The sequence below is a fragment of the Dipodomys merriami genome, unplaced genomic scaffold, assembly GCF_024711535.1.
Source record: "Dipodomys merriami isolate MVZ:Mamm:240054 unplaced genomic scaffold, mDipMer1.0.p SCAF_116, whole genome shotgun sequence".
Classification (NCBI taxonomy): domain Eukaryota; kingdom Metazoa; phylum Chordata; class Mammalia; order Rodentia; family Heteromyidae; genus Dipodomys; species Dipodomys merriami.
Window position 1 is genome coordinate 694,229 of NW_027202449.1, and position 20,230 is coordinate 714,458.

Sequence of the window (20,230 nt, forward strand, 5' to 3'; positions counted from 1 at the left end):
GCCCAGGCTCTTAGAGTTAATGACACACGAGCTGGTGGTGTCTGCACACTGCAGACCCCAGCAAAAGCTTCCGGTACCAGGACCTGCAATGCGTTGTTCCATCAGTCTGTCCAGTCTCCCACTGGCAAATGGGCCTTCCTTTGCTTTGCTAAACCTCCCAGGCCCTCACACAGTAGCACTCATGCTGGGCTGCCCACTGGCACTCTTGGCAGTGCCTAAACAAATAACCCCACTTCTACTTGCTCCTCTTGGTAAACCTTGCAACCAACCCATGCACCAAAATTCCTGACATGTTGGGCCCCCTAAGTAATGAAATCTTGATGTGTACTCTTCTCATTATGAGTTATGAGCCCCAACATCATGATCCTAATTACAACAAAATCCAAACCATTTGATCTAAACAGAGCTGGGCACAGGGAAAGATTCACCGTGCCTGGGGGTGGAGCAGATGCATGGTCCAGCTTCCTCAGATTTCAGGCATGGGTCACTAGGACCCGGCTTGGCTTGTAGGTTTCTGTGATTGTGAGTGGTGAGGTGAGCAGTCTCTGTGTGTACCCATGTCTCCACTCTGGGGAAGTTGGTAGGGACCCCAGCTGACTTGTGCTCTGTCCCCATCCCTCTTGAGAGAGTCGGTGAGGAGGGCTGGAGTTGCAGATCTAAGATTCTACAATCTAATAGTCAGCCGGTCCCTCTGGGCAAGAGACAGAAAGCTTAAACTAAGAATCACTGCAAGCATAACGCTGCCCTGTCTTCATGGGCTCTGTCACCCAAGAAAAGACACTGGGATGAGCCGCTGCCCAGGCCAGAGAGGGCTTCCTGTGACCTGATGTCCACAAGGACAAAGATCTCAGGTGGGTACGCCAGAATGACCACATAGCACATTGTCCAAACAACACAGACCCTTGTGCAGGAAAGGGACATGATTAATGTTTATGCAGAGGCCGTGGTGTAATCCGGGAATGTCACAATGACCCAAGGCCTGTACCCAGTGAAGGCGACAGGTCCCACATGCTTCCCTGCTGCCAGACCAAACGGTGTCCCACACCTGGGACAGGCCAGGGTTGAAATTTAACCACCAGGCTCAGGGGTTTCTCTGTGAGCTTCAGAAAGATGGGTATACCCCATACCACAGCTATCCTGGGCACAACCAGACAGCGGGACAGTAGCCCTCTTGGTGATCGAGATGCTCAGGGCCATGGTGCTGGGGAGGGTCGCCTGCCGGCCCCCCAGGACCCTCTCCCTGGTCAGGAAGATGTGGGAGTCTCCCCGAAGCCCTGCCGCAGGGCAGGGGCAATGGAGTCCCCAGCACTACTGCACACTGGGAGACGGAAGTGGTACTTGTAAGTAGGCCCCCAGATTCCTCCCGATGTGATTCCAGGCTTGGATGGTTCTCAGGACCTTTTGAGATGAGAGACGGTTGCCGGCCAGCTGCTTGGGTTCTGAATTTTGGCCCATCTCTGGTGGCCCTGAGCAAGTCATTTAACACCGCTCACAGTCACCGTGGTTAGGTTTTCAGGGGCAGCGAGCAGTATGCACACCGCCACCTTGGGCCAGGCCTTCCTCTTCCTGACCTCAAGCGCTTCCCCTGTAAGAACAGGGTGGGCGTTGCATGCATGGCTGCTGGGTTCTGTTCTAACTCAGCACCCTAATTACTTCCTGGGCTTTGGCGGTTGGAAAGGCCCAGACAGACACCCACTGTCTGTGGACACTAATAACACTGGAGAGAGACAAGAATTTGGCCAAACTGCCCTTCTGCGCAGCCTGTCCTGGTCTTGGTGCTCTGTGCCTTGTTTTCTTTCCTGAGGCATCAACACCTTTCTCCCCCTGTGCTCATTGACCCTTAGGATGGTCAAGGCCACAAGACTTCACTTGGAATCTTCACATCCTCACTTTGTAACTGTGTGTCCATTAGAAGGTGTCTTAACTTCTTTGACCCTAGTTTCATCATCTGCGCAAGGTGATTCATAGCAGTACTTACCATGTAGCATTTATTGGAGAATGACATGAGGTGATTGCTTTACCAGCAGCTGTCTGGGACCTTTCACTCTATCCAGATAGGAACTGTGGGTAGAAGAGAAGTTAGCAGTCCTGGGCCCTTGAGTTCCCAAGGCCTGGGGGCCAACAGCTCTGGGCTGCAGCCACCAGCAGCACTAGAATGGCTTTTGTGACCTTCCAGTGGTGCCTGCTGGGTTACAGCTTCTGAATGGCCTTGGGTTAGGGCAGCTTTGATAGTCCCCAGAGGCGCGGCTTTTGCCCCTAGAGCATTGGGGCCCTCAGGCTGGGACAGTGGCTGGGGTCACCACCCTCAGGACCCTTCGGCTGGGCAGCTCCAACACTCTGCCAGTATTTGGAACCAGTGACCGGGACCTGTCCCCGTTGCTAGAGGAGCTTAGACCAGTGACGGTCCCTAGCAAGCACCAGCTGTTACTTGGCCCTGGGCGGCCACACTGAGGGTCCAGCCTTTCCTTGCACATCACCCTGCTGGTGACATCCGGTGGCAGCCAGTCTTTAGCTAGCATACTCCACACTGGGACCGGACTGGCACGGTGGCCAAGCATTTCCCAGTCTCACCATGAGCCTAGTGCATTCTGCCAAGCAGGAAAGACTTTATCCAAGTTATTCATTGCTGTCTTCTGGTGTTTTATTCATTGTCATTCTGCACACTGTTTGTCTAGAGGAAAGAAGTTTGCTACTAACAATGGAAAACACAGGGGTGTGGCTTTGGGAGGATAGAATGCTTGGATTGGTTTGATCAATGGAAAGCGCTGGGGGTGTGGCTTTGGGAGGATAGAATGCTTGGATTGGTTTGATCAATGGAAAGCGCTGGGGGTGTGGCTTTGGGAGGATAGAATGCTCGGATTGGTTTGATCAATGGAAAGCACTGGGGGTGTGGCTTTGGGAGGATAGAATGCTTGGATTGGTTTGATCAATGGAAAGCGCTGGGGGTGTGGCTTTGGGAGGATAGAATGCTTGGATTGGTTTGATCAATGGAAAGCACTGGGGGTGTGGCTTTGGGAGGACAGAACGTTGGGATTGGTTAATGACCGTCTCTGTAGGAGCACAGTAAGTGGGAGAGCCCCTTAACCCACGCACTCCCCAGTCCCACCTGTGGTGGGTGAGCCCCATCCCATAGGGAACACCTAACCATGGGAATGGAGACACAATAAACACTTTCATTGCCTGGGAGAGCCGATTATTAAATACTGGCTGGACCCCAGCTGCACATTCCTGACCATTGTTGTAATAGGTACTTGATGCTCAGTCCTGTGTGGACCTTCTTAGTCTGGCTCTGTCCAGGCTGGGCTTGGCTGGACCAGGCCCTGGGCTGTGGGTGGGTCCAGATCTCCTCCCTGACCAGCAGCCCTCTGCACTGCAGTCTCCTCACCGTGCAAACATGTTCCAAGCCCCTGTATTCAGGATCAAGCCTCTGATCAGCAGGAAGCAGCTGGAAGCCAGAGGCCCAGGGACAGTGGGGTGGGGATTGCTTCCCCAGGGGTGAAGGGAGGGAGTGGATCAGTATTCTTGATCCTGGAGTCCCCAGACAGGGGACAACGTGTGTAAGGAGAGGGGTTCTCCCTCATCTCAGCGCGCACCGGTGGCTCGCGCCTGTTATCCTAACTACTCAGGATGCTGAGATCTGAGGATCGCCGTTCAAAGCCAGCCTGGGCAGAAAAAGCCTGGGCAGAAAGAAGTGGCACTGTGGTTCAAGTGGCATTGCGCTATCCTTGAGCACAGAGGCCGAGGACAGAGCCCAGGCCCTGAGCTCTGTTAGGTTTTTAAAAAGAGGTAGGTGAGAACCGCACCAGCACGCACGTGGTATTCAGATAAGGGGTAGGTTTATTCAGTAGACCTGCTTGGACCAGGCAAGGGTGGCACTCCACGTGGCTGGGAAAGGCCTGGGAATGAGAGAGAGCTGGGAAGAGAGGAAAGAGAGAGAAAAGAGCAGAGAGAGAGGGGTAAGAACAGTAGCACTCACGTGGTATTCAGGTAAGGGGTAGATCTGCTGGGACCAGGCAAGGTTGGCACTCCACGTGGCTGGGAAAGAGAGAGAGCAAGAAAAGAACAGCAAGAGCTAGAAACGAACAGAGAGAGAGAAAAAAGGGAGAGTCTGGGCCTGGGCTAGCCCTTATGTAGGGTATGGGTGGAGAAAGGTGTGGCCACATCAAATTCAGATGTGACCTCAGCGGATGCAGATGTGACCTCTTCCAGGTGTCCCAGTTGCCTAGGTAATGCAGGTACTGGGTGGAGACTGCTGCGAGGAGGGTGGAGTCTGCTGGCCATCCAGGAGCGGACCTTACAAGCTCAAGCTCCAGAACTGGCAAAAAATCAGTAATACCAGTGTCATGGATGCCCGCAGCTCCTGGCCACTGCCCCTTAGCAAGCGCTCTGCGCACACGTGTTAAATAGTGGTGAGAGAGGATCCTGTTTTATTTTCACGACTTCCTCCTGGGACTCGCTTTGTTGGCACAGCCTACAATAGTAGCTGTTTGCGGTGGGTACAGTAGTCAGGTGGCGTCTCCTCCCCTGCCCAGAGCAGTGGGCAGCGGCCTCTCGGGGTGGCAGACACCAGCTCCGCACAGATGTCTCCCTGTTGGTGGTCTCATTTATTATCATCACAGCAGACAGAATCCTAAAATACCCACATTTCTGAGTCTGGGAGACTTGCACTTCCATGTTGAACAGGGGCCTCTTAGGGGGTCTGGTGCCTCACCCCCGCCCCCAGGTTTGGTCTAAATTAAGGTTGGTACAGCTGTGTTAAATTCGCACCGTGCGCTGGGAGGACCGGATGTGGTGTGATCCTCGCCTGGCTGCTGTCATCTGGATGTGTGCCGCCCCACCGCGCAGAGCACAGGCCGGGGAAGAGCAGCACCGCGTGGCCTGGGAGACAGACAGGAGCGACTGAGCCTTCCAGGGCTCCGTGGCAGCTCCCCAAGCCTTGTCACCCTTCTGGAGAGGGAACAGGCCTGGGCAGGCAGGGCGGGATGTAAATCAGAACCCTTCAGAGCCAGCCGCCTCCCAGCACAAACTCAGCCCTCAGCTCCTCCTCACCCTGCAGCACCTCTGCAGGGCCAGGCACCCTGCCCAGCGCCGAGGAGTCCGCGGGCGGGTCCTAGTGCTCTGTCTCGATGGAGATTGTGAGTAGGTGAAGAGAAGGTTGTCCAGGGTGGGCAGCCCTGGCTGTGACTTCCCCAGGCCTGGGCTGGACTGGCAAGCCCTACGAGCTAGGGGTCTGTGCTGCAAGATTCAGAAGCTAGAGCCTGGCCCCAGGCCCTCGGGGTGGAGACGGCCTGTGCTGGGGCTTAGTTGCCTCCCCCACACACACCCACGGGAGTCTTGCAAGGCCTGCTCTCCAGCAGGAGCAGCAATGGCACATACTAGCATCACAGCTGTCAAGTCAAGGGCCCAGTAGAAGGAGCACCCATGGCCCAGAACATTCAGTACGGGGCGTGCACCAAGGGGAGGCATAGTGCACAAGGAAGAAGCAGCAGGGGGGGGCAGGGCTCCCCACTGGGCCTACTTCCCCCAAGCCCAGTACTTCAGGGCCTCTGTCCCGCCCCGGCCACCTCCGGCCAGTGCCTCAGCCCCAGTCTCCCCTGTTCCCAGGGCACCCTTTCTGGACAGGACCAGCCCCTGTGCCTGGGGGCACCCGGCAGTCTCCTGTCAACATCCAGTCGAGAGACGCATTGTACGACCCACAGCTGGAGCCTCTCAGCATCTCCTACCACCCTGCATCCTGCCGCTATGTCTGGAATACCGGCTACTTCTTCCAGGTGGAGTTCGACGATGCTGCCGCCGCCGCGGAGAGGTCAGGTGAGCCGAGCCGGCTTTTGAGGCCCTCCCCAAGCCACCCGCTGGCCGGGAGCAGGGAGAGGCACACGCGTGGGCACGGTCACACGGGAAGCCACAAGGAACGTAAAGCCCCTTCCCTCCTCAGCTTCCATCCCAGGGCAGGATGAAGATGAGTTGATAAAAGTTGTGAGTGAGTAAGGCCAGGTGCCAGTGGCTCATACCTGTAATCCTTGCTAGTCAGGAGGCTGAGGTCTGAGGATCCCGGTTCAAAGGCAACCTGGGCAGGAAAGTCCATGAGACTCATCTCCAGCCAATTACCAAAAAGCCTAAGTGCAGCTGTGGCTCAAGTAGTAGAGCGCTAGCCTTGAGCACAAAAGCTTAGGGACTGTGCTCAGGTTGCCAGGGTCTGTATGTATACGCACGCGCGCGCGCGCACACACACACACACACACACACACACACACACACACAGCTGTGAGTGTTGGAATGAGGCCAGTGACTGGGGCTGGGCAGAGGGACAGCAGTCCTGACTTCAGTGTGTGCGTGGTGTCACTGCTCGGGCACAGTGGGCTCCAGCAGGGGAGCGGATTCATGCGGTCACCCTGGGCCGGTGCAGGCCGCTCTGGCACCGCCCCGCCGGTGCTCTCTGATCTCATCTTTACTCCACCAGTGAACAATCCCCTGCACTGAGGAAGACCTGAGGTGGCGCATGACAAAAGCCCAGCCCCGATGGGCTTCGCCCGTGGGAAATGCGTCCACTCGGGTCCTGCAGAGGGCAGGGCGCCACTGGCTGGGGCTCCAGAAGATGCCAGGGGGAGCTGAGGGCCCTCTCCTCCGTCTTGCTCCACTTTTTCCCGGTGGAGTCTTGCTCAGCTGGAGATTCCCTAGTAGAGGCCAGGAATCAGCTCGGCCTCTCAGCAGGTGGACCAAGAAAGAGCCCCTTGCTGGCTGATGTGTGTCCCCACGGTGACCACCAGTCTGGGTGGAGCAGTCCCTGGCCAGCTGGAGGCTGAGCTGCCCTGGAGAGAGAGAAGGGAGTAAATGGACTCCATAGGACCGTGGGCCGCTGCTCCCCGGGGGGAGGCAGGGGCTGAGAGCCAGCCGGGTGCTCTCCTGTGGACATCGGCCTTGTCCGTTGCCCTGAGCTCACCCTAGATTGGTGCTTCAAGGCTTTGCGCTTCCTCCAGGCAGCAGGCCCACCGCTGACCTCATCCTCACCCGACCTGGCTTCCCCGTCCCCATCTGGGTCAAAGGGCGCACCCTCCCTTGCCACAGACCGAAAAAATTAACTGGGTGTCTCTCTTGCCATATGAATTAGTTGGCTAATCCCGGGTGGCTCGCGTCCCTTTGGATCAATCTGGTTTTACTTTCTTCTCTGTTTTCCCAGAAAGCCAGTTCCCCTTTTCCATCTGTCCTACTCGCTTTCACGGCCACGGCCGCTGCGCCCCTCCCGGCTTGGCCACCCTCCACCGCCGGCTCCCGTTGCCCCTTTCCAGGTTTTCTGTTCTCTTCATTCTCTTCCATTGGAAACTGGGAGCAAAAATCAATTGGAAGACACAGCTGGAAGATGGGGAGGGCTGCACGGGCTTTCAGCCAGAAAATAAGACTAAGGAGACTCTCCCAAACGTTTAAGGAAAAAAAAACTGGATAAAGGAAAGGAAATTAAAGAAGAAAAGGAGGAGGAGGAGGAGGAGGAGAGGGCTCATAAGCAAGTCAGGAAGTGAGCGGAGAAGGTACGTGGCACAGAAACAATTTTGCATAAAATATGATGCTTTGGGGCTGGGCTACAGCAACAGAGGGGTGCCAGACACTACGAGCAAAGTTGGAGCAAGAGGCCGAGGAGGTTTCGGCCGGTCAGCACGAGCGTCCCGGGCTTGTCCGGGAGGGGAGGGTGGCAGGGGAGAGGAATAGTTCCAGGAATGTGAGCTGCTGGAGGCCCAGGGAAGAAGGACTGGCCTAGGAGGCGGAGCAGGACAGAGGGAGGAAGAGAGACGGAGGCCAGCGTGCGGAGAGGAGAGGAAACCGCAACGCAGAGCGGCAGTGACGCCCACACGGACGGCGCGCGGGGCCTCCTTCACAGACCTGTCCACGGCGGAGGGCACCACAGGCAGCAGAGCGGGGCCGCTGTGTGTCCCGGGTGCTCTGCCGCTGCCAGTGGCATGAAAAGCCGGCTGACCTCTCTGACCCCTTGTGTCCTCTGGACCAGTACTGGCCGTGCAGGGCACTGGAGGAATTGAAGAGGGGCCTGCGTGGGGTGACAGGTGCGCTGCTGGAGGGCGTGTGGTGGACGTGGGTCACCTCACCTGAGGGGTGCAGGCCGCGTGCTCCCACCACAGGAGCACAGAGAAGCACAGAAACCGCAGCCGCCCAGGCCCAGCTCCGGCTTCCTCTGAGTGGGGGAACGTGGCGCATTTGTGGCACGTGGCTGACCCGCAGAAACTCGGGGCCCCGTGGCAGCACAGTGGCTCACGGGCCTCCGAAGGCCGCTCTGAAGGCCAGCAGCGGACATGGAGGCCTCGTTCGTGCCTACTGCCAGGCTTCCAACGTTAACGCCAACTTGAAGTCACGCAAATTCATCAGTAGGGCTCACTAGGGCCTCTGAGCCGCCTGCAATGGATCAAGAGGCTCTGTGTCAAGAGGCCCAGCACCCCGGCAGCGGAAGGCCTTTCCCCATCAGCCCCTGCGCAGATGCAGGAGTTCAATGAACCTTTGTTCCTAGCCGAGGAGGCAGACAGGAGTTTAAAGTTTACAGATTTCTGTCAGGGATCTTTGGTGACAGATCAGAGACACAGTAAGAACAACATAAAATAGGCACCCAAGAAAATGTGGGGCCCTCACCTGGACAGATGGCCCGGAGACAGGGCAGGAACACAATAGCAGGCCCTGTTTCTCCAGCCCTCCAACCTCTGTGCCACCGAGGGAGATTGGAGCCTGAAGGAAGGAGCCTTCCCGGGGCCCCGCCAGGCACTGGGGCGCCAGGAGAGACCATGATGAGGCTCCAGGAGGCGCGGCCACTCTACAGCGGGGCTGTGGGCTAGGCACCCCGAGACTCAACGCGGTGGGATTGCCAGGAGCTCGGTCCAAAGCCCCCCTCCCCCCCCCCCCCCAGTGAGATGGAAGAGCGCAGCCTGGACTCTTCTATCCACAAAGACACGCGGGAGCAATCCTGCACCAAATCATCACTTCGCGAAGAGTGTGTCGGCAGGTGGCTACACCACGGCATGAACACCAAAGTGTTTTCCATCCCAACCAAGCTGCTACCAGGTGGTTTTCTCTTCCAGCCAGGACTATCTCTAGAGTTGACCAGAATTCAGCCCTCCCTCTGGCCTCTCAAGCCAGAGTCCCTTTCCAAGCCCCGCCCCTGACACGTGCAGAGCCTGCGCGGTCAGTCCCTACGCGGGAACAGGAGTACACGTGTCACCAGTCCTCTGGTGAGGGTCCTTTGGGTCTAATTGGGCAGAAATCACCAGTAGCTAAGGAGTAGCTCCCCCAGTGTTGGCAAACCTGGGCCCTTGAGTGTGAAATACTTAGGGGCTGGGCACACAGGAGCCCACTGTTCCCTGTCCTGTCTAGTGAAAGCTAGAACCACATTGCCAGGCTTTTGAGGCCAGAGAATTATAGCTGTAAGTGCTCAGGTTACAGGCTGGCCACTCGAGACTCACTGCTAGTGGCCAGGCATTTGTTAGCAGTGTAGTCCTTTATTAGCGGTGATCCATGCCAGCTAGAGTTTGGAATCAGAGCCAAGGGGGTTGAAGAGTCAAATGGGTGATGGCCTTGCATGATCTTGTATCTGTGGGTCTTTTGTGTTGTGTCCTAGGGCTTGAACTCAGGGCCTGTGCCCTGTCCCTGAACTTTTTTGCTCAAGGATAGCACTCTACCTCTTAAGCCACAGCTCCGCTTACAGCTTTTTGGTGGCTAACTGAAGATAAGAGTCTCTTGGACTTTCCTGCCCAACCTGGCTTCAATCCACAATCCTTAGATCTCGGCCTCCTGAGTAGCTAGGATTACAGGAATGAGCCACCAGTGCTTGTGGGTCCTGTCTTGGAGGAATGGCAGATGTGTCAGACGGCAGCGGATCTCCCGCGTTGATGGTCGCCGGGACTCAGTAGTCAGTCACAGCGGGCAGGTCCAGGGACTTGACTCAGGAAGCACTTGGTAAATATCGCCATGTTTGATTGGTGCCTTGTTCCCATGAAATTTGCATCATTATCCTTGAACAGATGTCAGGTCTGAGACTCAGAGAGAGAAATAACCACTCAGGGCCTCTCCGTGTGAAATCAAGGCTTGCGTTCAGGCGCACCCACCCTTCAAACCAGAGCCAGTATGTGATAGGCACACCGTCTCCTGCAGGAAGCAGAGGGTGCTCCATGGCCCCGAGTTCTGGGCTGGGCTCATGGGGCCCCAACAGCACAGACGCCCACCTTGCTGGACTCCAGCTTGCCCGGACAGAGTTACAAAGACCTTCTGTGAAGGGAGAGCCCTCTGCCCTGCGCTTCACAGCTTGGACACTGGCTACTTCCGGAGCCACCAGGAACCAGCCAGGAACAGGCTAGACTTTCTATGAGGCCACGTTACTGGCAGTTCCTACCAATGGGAACATCTCCAACTTTTCTTACGTTAATTTTAAGCCTTAAAACCTCCGTGCCCACCAAAAGCCCACTCATCCTGGAGCCAGTGTAGGTGTCTGTTCTGTTCTCCGGGACCTGTTTGAACAGCAGACACAATATTATCTGAGACCAGACAGCCAGCAGGGGCCCGGCCTTGACTGACAGCTGCTGTTTTATCTGGGGGCTCCGGCTCTGACTGATGCAATTACGCAGTTGTATCTCTGCGAGTGCCACTATCTCAGCCGCACCTGCTCAGCAAGGGGGGATGGATGGGAACACCAGGTGATGGATGGTCACGCCATGCATGACAAACCGCGGTTGACAGTCCCAAGGGACTGGCTAGCGGAAGGCCTCCTCACAACTTGGGCCTGCCTATTTTTTAATTAGAGGAAGTTACCTTATCACTGTATTATGTGAAAAGTCCATTGAAATTGTTTTATCAGTCTATAAATAACCTTAAAGCCGATCCTTACTACCGTAGCTGAAGGGCCGAAGGATCTTGCAGGCCTGAGCAGGGCTTGGGCTCTGAGTGACCCAGAGCAGGTGAATTAACTCCTCTGAGCTCCTGCACGGGGCCCGGGGCCCAGGTGAGGAGCAAGTTCCTCGAGATGGAAGTTCTGCATCCAGTAGCAGGTGTTCAGTGAATGCTAGCTTGCCAGTCACTCCTGACATGTGCAGAGAGTTCTCCCTCACAGATAAGGATGTGCGCTGCCGGTGGACAGGAGGCGGTATGCCCACGGTGTGGAGACACGGCTGATGGCTAGGTCCTCCGTGAGCTACTGCATCCCATACAGACTGCCCATGGCGAGCCAATGTCGTGCGTTCCTTGGCTGACTCCCTACGATCCCGTGTTGTTTTGAGAACTTCACTTACAGCAGCCCTATCCCAGGAGAGCCCCCCTGCTTGGCAGGTAGAGAAAGCAAGCCTGACTCTAACCCAGTCCTGGACACCGCACTGTGCTGCCTGTGGAGACAGCCACAATGCATGACTTTCCACAAAACGTCGTTTTTTGTTTTGGGTTTGTTTTTTTTTTTTCAGTCATGGAGCTTGAACCCTGGGCCTAGGTGCTGTCCCTGAGCTCAAGGCGAGCGCTCTACCCCTTGAGCCACAGGCCACTTCTGGTTTTCTGGTGGTTCATTGGAGATAAGGGTCTCACAGGCTTTCCTACCCTGTCTGGCTTCAAACTGTGATCCTCAGATCTCAGTAGCCTGGATGACAGGCGTGAGCCACCAGCACCTGGCTCAAAATGTAGCTTGCCGCTTTGCTGGCTGATGACAGCTCTCACTGTGAGACATCACAGTCGCATCTTCCGTTCCAACTTGACAGGGCTCTTGATGGCCACGGCGGAGCCAGGCTCTGCCAGCCAGGCTCCTGGGCAGTGTGTCTCAGGGACCTTGGAATGAAGACGCTGTGCTTGGACTGGGAATGTGGCTCCGTGGTGGAGTGCTCGCCTGACATGCATGAAGCCTGGCTCGATTCCTCAGCACCACATACCCAGAAAAAGCCAGAAGTGGCACTGTGGCTCAAGTGGTAGAGTGCTAGCCTAGAGCAAAAGAAGCTCAGGGACAGTGCCCAGGCCCTGAGTTCAAGCCCCAGGGCTGGCCACAAAAAAAAAAAAGAGGCAGTGCTTGGCTGGAGCCCTCTGTGCTCCCCCGGTCCAGTCTGGGTGGCACATGCCCCTCCAGCACCTTCCTGGGCCAGAGGACAGAGGCCCTGCCTGTTCACACAGCCACCGGGAAAGCCCAACACGTCTCACCCTTGTTTCTGTTTGCATATTCAGCAGCCTTTTGGGGTTTTGTGAGCCCTCTTGGTGTCCTGGGTGTCCGCTACAAAACAAGCAAGTCCTTGTTCATGGCCAGATGCCCTACTTGGTGTGAGCTGCGGAGGAGCACTGGGGGGGAGGGGGGTCGTGGGAAGGCATGCCGGCCCTCCATTTCTGCCTCCTGCTGAGAAGAGGAGGGGGTGGCGGGCACGGCACGTCTCAGAACCTGGCCGTGTCGACACCGAGCTGTTACACACGGTATTTGGGCATGAGGTATAGGACATGCCCTACATAACCCTGGAAACCCTCTGAGGATTCTCACAATCTCAGAAGTGCCGGGAGCGGGGTCCTTACCGCCACCTAGCGGCAGCAGGGATCAGCTCCTGCCTCCAGTCCAGCAGTTCCGGGGACCCCCCCCACACACACAGGGTCCGGCCGTGTACCCCACATGGTACACTGAGCTAGGCCTGTGGGGGAGGTGACCAGGACAGACGAGACCCCGCCTTTCCCACAGCCGCCTTATGACTGGGCGCTTCGAAGTGCACCCTCCCTTGGCAGTGCTACTGCGCAGCCACCCGCAGACGGTGGACAGTGTAGCCAGCTCAGCCCCTCTCCCCCCGCACCACACAGGCGACTGGTCTCCCTGCCCCTCCGTAGGCATCAGCGGCGGACCCTTGGAAAACCACTACCGACTCAGGCAGTTCCACTTCCACTGGGGAGCCGGGAACGAGTGCGGCTCGGAGCACACGGTGGACGACCACATGTTCCCGGCAGAGGTTTGCAGACGCCAGGGCGCCGGTGCCCCCCTGCCCCCCGCCCCCGCCACGGTGCCCCGCCCAAAAACACCGCACAGCACCACCAGACCACTTGCGCACACTGTCCAAAGGGGGCGCTAGAACCATCTTGGTCCTGGGGTGGCCCTGGGCCAGTGGACCCTGTCATACCCCCACCCCCGCCCACCCGCCTCCCGTCCCACACCCTCTGAGTTTGCGACGTCATGCTCCAGAGGCCCCTCTTGGGGCCCTGCAGGCCCCGCACCACGTGCGCAGTCGCTCGGGGAGAGTTAAGGCAGAAGGCCCCTTCTAGATGAAGCCACCACATCTTTACCAAACCACAGCTCAACCGGGGCCTGTGCTCCTGGGAGCTCAGTCCTGCTGTGACTTTCTCCCACCCACTCCTCGGAGAGTCGGGAGGAGTGACAGGCCCACACTGGCCGAGGCCAAGGCCAGGTCCAGACTCAGGAAGGGACCTGGTATTAGGAATCACTTTCACTAAACCCTGTGTTCCCTCTGGCAGTCCAGAGTGGTATGACTACCACCCCATGGAACTGCCTGCTGCGGCTCAAGGACCCAGAGCAGTCTTCTTCCTCTCCCGCCTGGATGGCAGAGGCTGGTACTGGTGGGGTCCGAGGCCCCGTGCCCCTGGAGCACCGCTGCAGGGGGCACCTGGGGGCCGTGCCGCCACGCTTGGCTCATTGAAATTCCCAGACAGAAATCAGAGTGATAGACGTCCATTCTCTTTGTACTGTGTTTCAGCTGCATTTAGTTCACTGGAATTGTGTGAAATATGCACATTACCAGGAGGCTGTGACGGGGGAGAATGGCCTGGCTGTGATCGGTGTGTTTTTAAAGGTAACGGCTTGCTGGGCGTGGCTCTCCTGCAAAGGAATGGTTCTGCACACCGTCTGCCCAGAGCAAGGCGCACCTTCACCCAGTCCATGGCCTTCCCACGCTAACGCTCCCATGTCTGTGCTGTGCAGCTCGGGGCCCGGCATCAGGCCCTGCAGAAATTGGTGGACATCTTGCCAGAGATAAAGCATAAGGTGAGCGACATCTCTAAAACAAGGCCTTGTCTGATGAGCAGAGTTGCTGAGAGCAAAGGCTAACTTGCAAGGACATGCCATGGTTTAGTAGAATGAACTTTGGAGAAAACATGAAGCTCCGGTTCTGGTGACAGAACTACAAGGAGCCAACTCCAGGAGTACTCCAGGGGTACTGTGAGCTAGGTTTGGGACGTGACTACAGGCCACTTCAGGTTTTCTTGTGGTTCATTGGAGATAAGAATCTCTCAGATTTGTCTGCCCAGGCTGGCTTTGAACCTTGATTCTCAGATCTCAGCCTCCTGAGTAGCTAGGATTGCAGGCATAAGCCATAGGCACCCAGCAGATAACGTTTATTTTCAGACAGATTGAAATGCGTACCTGCTAACATTTGGGATTTGACCAGTGTACCCCGCACCCCTTTGGTGAAGAACTGCATTAAGGTCATCCCTGTCCAAGGAGAACGTGTTGTCTGGGAAAGCCGCCCTACTGCCCACGGCGTGGCCACCACCAGGCTTGGCCTTTCAGCCTTTGATCGCCTTGGGGTCAGAGGGAGGCTCAGAAGCATGACAAGCGTGACTGTGTCGCCTCCCTCCAAGACCAGCCCAGAAGGGCTGCGAAGGAGAAGTGGAGTTTATTTATTCACTACCACACAAAAGCGTCCCACGGCGGGAGGGGGTGGCCGTCAGATGTGGGCAGACAATGGTGAGAGCCGCCGGCGCTTCCTCGCCAGCTCGCGGGCCCTTTGATCTGTGCGACGCGTTCTCTTGATGTTGACCTCCTGGCCGCCCCCCGGGACCAAGAGATCGCCCCCCTCTATTCTGTCCTGGGCTCAGGAACACCTCAAGGCCAAGGTGCTCAGTGTCCCTGGGCCGCATCCCCTTCCTCACTGGGCCACAGCCAGAATAAACCTGGGGCCCAGCGGTCCCCAGCCACCCTGGAGTGAGGCTCGCCCGGATCTGACCCCACTCCTTCCCCGGAAGGCCTTGGAACATCTCCTCCTCCAGCTAACAATTTTCTGAGCAAAGGGGAGTCGTGGCAGGCAGGGAGGGGGGGAGGAGGCGGGGAAGAAGGAACATAAAAGAAGCATCACTCGGGGTAAGGTCTGGTCCTGACGTTGCTCTCTGGGCCTCCATTTTCTCCAAAGAACAAGTCGGCCTTGGAGGGCTACCCAGGCCAGGGCCAGAGGAGACTGGAGGCCCCCAGCCTCAAGTGCCCAGTGAGCCTCCGTCCATCCACCAGCCTAGGACATCAGGACATGCCCACCACAGCATGTGTGTAGGACATCCCCTCGGCCTTCCTGCCCGATCCACGACTCTGACCCACCAGGTCTGAGCTTGTGGCTTTGAGCAAGTGACTCACCTCCGAGCGCCTCCCGTTCCCCTCTGTGAATCCAGTGCATTAGTGGTAGACACGGGGTCATTCTTCTCAGACAGAACGGGACATAGGTGGTCCCCTTCCTCTGGGCCTGGCACCAGCATGGCACAGATGAGAGGAGGGCTCACAGACATGCACGTCTGCCCTGCGACCCTGGGCACCTTGCATGTGATAGAATGCCAGGCCCTGGCCACGGGAGAGGCTGCGTGCCTGGTTGGCTCTGAATCACTGGTGGAAGGCAGCAGGGAAGGACGGTGTCGGGACGGGGTCGAGGTGGGAGCTGGCCCAGGTCAGATGGGCGGGCTCGGCGTGCAGTCCCAGTGCTGGTGCTCCCCCGAGGACCTGGCCGGTGGTTCCTCAGGAGCGGGTTCACCGCAGACGCCTCCGCCAGTGTGCGGCCGCGGGGAACGCCTGCCTGGGCCCAGAGCCCCATCCCCTCACCACTGTCTCCCCTGCGGCCGGCGGAGGGCTGCCCTGAGTCTGGGCTCTCTCCCGGCACTGGGCGTGGAAGAGTCAATGGGCAGAGCACCCAGGCGCCCCCTCTCCCTGAGGTCACTCCAGCACCTGAGCGCAGGATGGCTGCTTCCCTGTGATGCACAGCGTCCTGGAACCATGTCCCAGGAACTGCCAGGTGCATGCAGCCTCCTTCCATGCCCTGAGCTCCAAGGTCACAAAGCATCATTCTCACGTGCCCACCGAGCACCCACCTGGGCCAGGTGGAGTGCCAAGCCCGGTGGGCACACCTCACCAGGGTGAGCCCCCCAGCGCCCACGAGAAGGAAAGCGACCCACAATGCTACACAGGTGTGCTCACCCGAGATCGGGAGCAGCTCCAGCCGGGGCAGTGTCCTCTGTGGTCGCAGCACTATTCATAGTAGCACCCCAAATGCTGAGGGGTGAATACACATCGCAGGTGCCAGGCCTCAGTGGGAGGCCATCAGCCATGGAGAGGAAGGCACAGGGGCGCGGATGGCCCTAGTCACCGCCAAGCTCGCACTTACCATGGCAAAGATGGCCACTTCTACATACACTCTTCTGTCTCAGTAAACCCGGTACCACCTCCACCACCAAGGCAGACAGAGAAGGAAAAATACCAGGCGGGGGTGTTGCTCACATGGTAGAGCACTTGCCTGTGTGAGGCCCCGAGTTCGAGCCCCAGCACCACACAGGCAGGTGGGCGCACATGTGCGTGTGCACATGAGGAGGTGGGCTGGTGTCTAGAGGGCTTTTCTTACTTCTGCTTCTCCCTGGGACGGTGGGGGCACACGCCCGCCCACCACCTGAAAACACATCTCCGTCCCCGTGAGCCGGAGGCTCTACCCTCCTCCGTTCCCTTCTCCCCAACTCTGCGCAGCACCCACCGCCCTGCGCTTCTCCCTCTCAGGATACCTGGTCAGCCGTGGGCCCCTTTGACCCCACGTGCCTGCTGCCCGACTGCCGGGACTACTGGACCTACGCCGGCTCCCTCACCACGCCACCGCTGGCTGAGTCTGTCACCTGGATCATTCAGAAGCAGCCCATCGAAGTGGCCCCCAGCCAGGTGAGCGGGGCTGCGGGGCTGCGGGGCTGCGGTCCTGGGAGGGACCGTCCCGGCAGGACACCACGACGGGCACACACAGTTCCCCAGTTCACCATTGGTGCATCTTGAGTGGTCCTGTGTCTCCTGGGAGAACTCTGCTGACACAGGGGTCAGGGAGTTGGACCCCTCGTTCCCCACCCTTGTGCTGATGTGGAGATGTCAACCGTGGCAGTGGGGGAGACATGCTGGGGCGCCAGCCCAGCATGCGCCCTGTGATCGGGGTTCAGGGTCCAGCCTGGCTAGCGCGTCCCAGGGCTTGCGGTCAGGCAGTGGGCAGTGGCCCTTGGTTGTGTGGGGATGAGATGCTGTAAAAGTCCAGAAGGGAGAGCTGAGCACGGCAGCTCAAGCCTGTGACGCTAGCTGCTTGGGAGGCGGAGATTGGAGGATCATGGGTTAAGGCCAGCCAGGGCAAAAAGTTCTCAAGACTCCATCTCATTCTGCAATTGGGTGGCTGGGTGGCTGAGCACAGCAGTGCACCGATGTCATCCCAGCTATCAGGGAAGGGTATGCAGGAGGATCAAAGCCCAGGGGGGCCTGGACAAGATGAGAGGGTCGACCTCAAACGAACCAAGGCCGGTGAGGCTGGGACGTGGCGTAAGCAGCAGAACATCTGCGTAGCCTCACTTCAGTCCCCATTACTGTCCCCAGAAGGGGACTCTCTTCCCACCATGACTCGATGGAGCGGCTGGTGAATGTGAGCTGGCTCCTGGCTGGCCTCAGTTTCCCTCCACTCGGGCCTCTTTACAGGGCTGCTGGAGCTCAGGGAACCTTGCTTCCCCCAAAGCAAATGGTCTAAAGACCTGAAAACAGCCAGGCACAGGTGGCTCACGCCGGTCATCCCAGCTACTCAGGAGGCTGAGTTCTGAGGGTCGCAGCTCGAAGCCAGCCCGAGCAAGAATGTCCTTGAAACTCTTATCTCCAACCACCAGAAAACCGGAAGTGGGGCTTGGCTCAAGTGGTAGTCCCTTCTGCCCCTCAGAGCCACTGTCACCGTGGGAGGGAGGGGAGGGGACAGGGCCTTGGAAGCTGACTTCGGTCCTGGGAGCTGGGTGACCCCGCGCTGCCCAGCACCCTGGCTGTTCTCTGTTGTAGCTGTCCGCATTCCGAAAGCTCCTGTTCTCTGCCCAAGGCGGGGAAGAGGAGATGATGGCCAACAACCGCCGCCCGCTGCAGCCCCTGCTGGACCGGAAGGTCCGTGCGTCCTTCCGGACCCCTGAGGGTGCTGAGGCCACCAGCTCCGCCCAGGCTGGGAGAACTAACTGAAAGGGCGGCGCGCTTCCCAGGGGAGTCACACAGGACCCGGGATTAAACCGCAAACGCCAATCACCGCGTCGGGCTGTGTCTCGGGCGGCCCACGGCAGCTGCAAGGGGACTCTGGGGCATCAAAGCCACCTCGCCCCAGGCCATGCGCTCGGCCTCTGTCCACGCCATTCTCCCCTTCTCCGCACAAGGTGTCTTCTGTTTGTCCCCTCCCAGCCCACTCTGGAGTTCCCGGTGACACAGAGACAGGCTGGCACCTGCTCTAGTTCCAGATCCCCTGTGTGCAGCGTCCTGTGTGCCCCGGTTCTCTGCCCTCAGAGGCTCGAGACCCTTGTTCGTTTCCCCAAACCATCCCAGCACCCTGGTTGACGGCACCGGAGCCCAGCTCCGTTGCTCGCCTCTGGCACCTCTCCTGTGACTCGCCATCCAACACAGCATGCTCCGTCCCACCTGGCCTCCTAGAATGTCCGCTCCGAGGGATAGAGCCAGTCCACCCCAGGATGGCCTAGCCTGTGTCCCCACCAGCAACAACAGAGCCTGACACACAGCAGGACCCCAGAAGACATTATGACGTGAAGGAGTCAGGGCGGCCTTGCCCTGAGAGTTCTCTCTCCATCGAAGGGCTGGGTCCTCCTAAAAGACACAGTGGCATCATGAAGCAAAGGGAAATGGGGCTTAGGCACCATCTATGCTCTGGGTCGAGTCTGCCTGAGGCTCTACCCAGGCAGTCACAGAAGCCAATAGAACCCTTTCACCTCAGACAGTCTGGGTTTCTTTTCTCTTATTATTTACTTGGGGCAAAAATATTCCAATCAAGCTGGGTACCAGCTTGGTTTTTCAGGAGGCTGAGATCTGAGGGTTGAGGTTCAAAGCCAGCGTGGGCAAGAAAACCTGTGAGACTCTTATCTCCAGTTAACCAGTGGAAAGCCAGACGTGGAAGGTTGGCTCAAGTAGGACAACTTTGGTCTTAAGCAAAAAAAAAAAAAAAAAAAGCTAAGGGACAGCGCGAAGCCCCTAAATTCAAGCCCCAGTCCTGGCATACACACACACACACACACACACACACACACACACACACACACACACAATCAATACTTTCATAGGATGAAAATATTTTCCCTCTCGGTAAAGACAAAGTTCTATAAGCAACCTGATTGTGTTATCTTGGAACATTTCCTTACCGTCAGATAAACAATGAGAAACGGCATAGAAAAATAAGCAAACACACTTGTGTCTCTCAAGGTACCGTGATGAACTGCATTTCTTTGTGGAAGATAAAGAATAAACACCACTCTGATCCACAAATAGCCTCTAAAATCAAAGCGAGCGGCGAGTTTGCTTTGGCAGGGCTTCGCTTCTCTCCCGTCCCGGGATTGCACGGCGCAGCTGCGGTGTCTGAGCTGGCAGGGGCTCCACGCTCTTTTTTCTTCTTCTTTTTCTTTTCTTCCCTGTCAAGTCACTTCACTAGTTCTCTATGGCGGTTGGTTGTATCTGTGGAAATACTTCCCTGAACTACCAAGTCTTTATTTAATTCTTAAAAATTGCATGCGGTGTAATAATGATAAGGTCCCATAGCAAAAATCTAAAGCGTTTGTTTGAGACACAGAGAAAAAAAATACAGAAAACGATGATGTTGTTGAGGGTGGTCTGCGTGTTCACGTTCATCCTCACAAACGTGTGTGCCGATCACGTGGCTCTTCCACCCTCTGGCCCAAGGATTTGCCCTTTCCAAGGCCACGTGGCAGGCCCTGCACCGGGCTCTGCCGAGCTGCATTCTGCCTCAGAGGTCCCCCCGCAGTGGGGTCTGCACTGCGCCACAGAGGTCTGCCCCGCAGTGGGGTCTGCGGGCTGTGATTCCGCCGCAGAGGTCCGCCCTGCAGTGGGATCTGCTTTCCGCCGCAGAGGTCCCCCGCAGTGGGGTCTGCGGGCTGTGATTCCGCCGCAGAGGTCCGCCCCGCAGTGGGGTCTGCTTTCCGCCACAGAGGTCCCCCGCAATGGGGTCTGCACTCCACCGCAGAGGTCTGCCCCGCAGTGGGG

General features: G+C 57.6%; 1 protein-coding gene across 4 annotated transcripts; it reads left to right on the forward strand.

Annotated features, from left to right (window-relative positions):
* The first annotated feature begins 1,001 nt into the window (after window positions 1–1,001).
* Window positions 1,002–19,792, forward strand: LOC138822836 (carbonic anhydrase 5A, mitochondrial-like). Of its 4 annotated transcripts, none has more exons than XM_070015781.1 (7): window positions 1,002–1,340; window positions 5,605–5,811; window positions 12,790–12,935; window positions 13,695–13,790; window positions 13,919–13,981; window positions 16,739–16,894; window positions 18,002–18,054. In XM_070015781.1, the coding sequence occupies exons 1-7, from the start codon at window positions 1,184–1,186 to the stop codon at window positions 18,023–18,025; spliced, it is 849 nt and encodes a 282-aa protein (XP_069871882.1). In that variant the 5' UTR covers window positions 1,002–1,183; the 3' UTR covers window positions 18,026–18,054. The 4 variants fall into 4 exon arrangements, with proteins under 4 accessions (XP_069871882.1, XP_069871883.1, XP_069871880.1 ...); XM_070015782.1 differs by lacking the exon at window positions 18,002–18,054 and adding an exon at window positions 18,063–18,175 and having other exon boundaries at window positions 1,003–1,340; XM_070015779.1 differs by having other exon boundaries at window positions 1,005–1,340; window positions 18,026–19,792.
* Window positions 19,793–20,230: the final 438 nt, after the last annotated feature.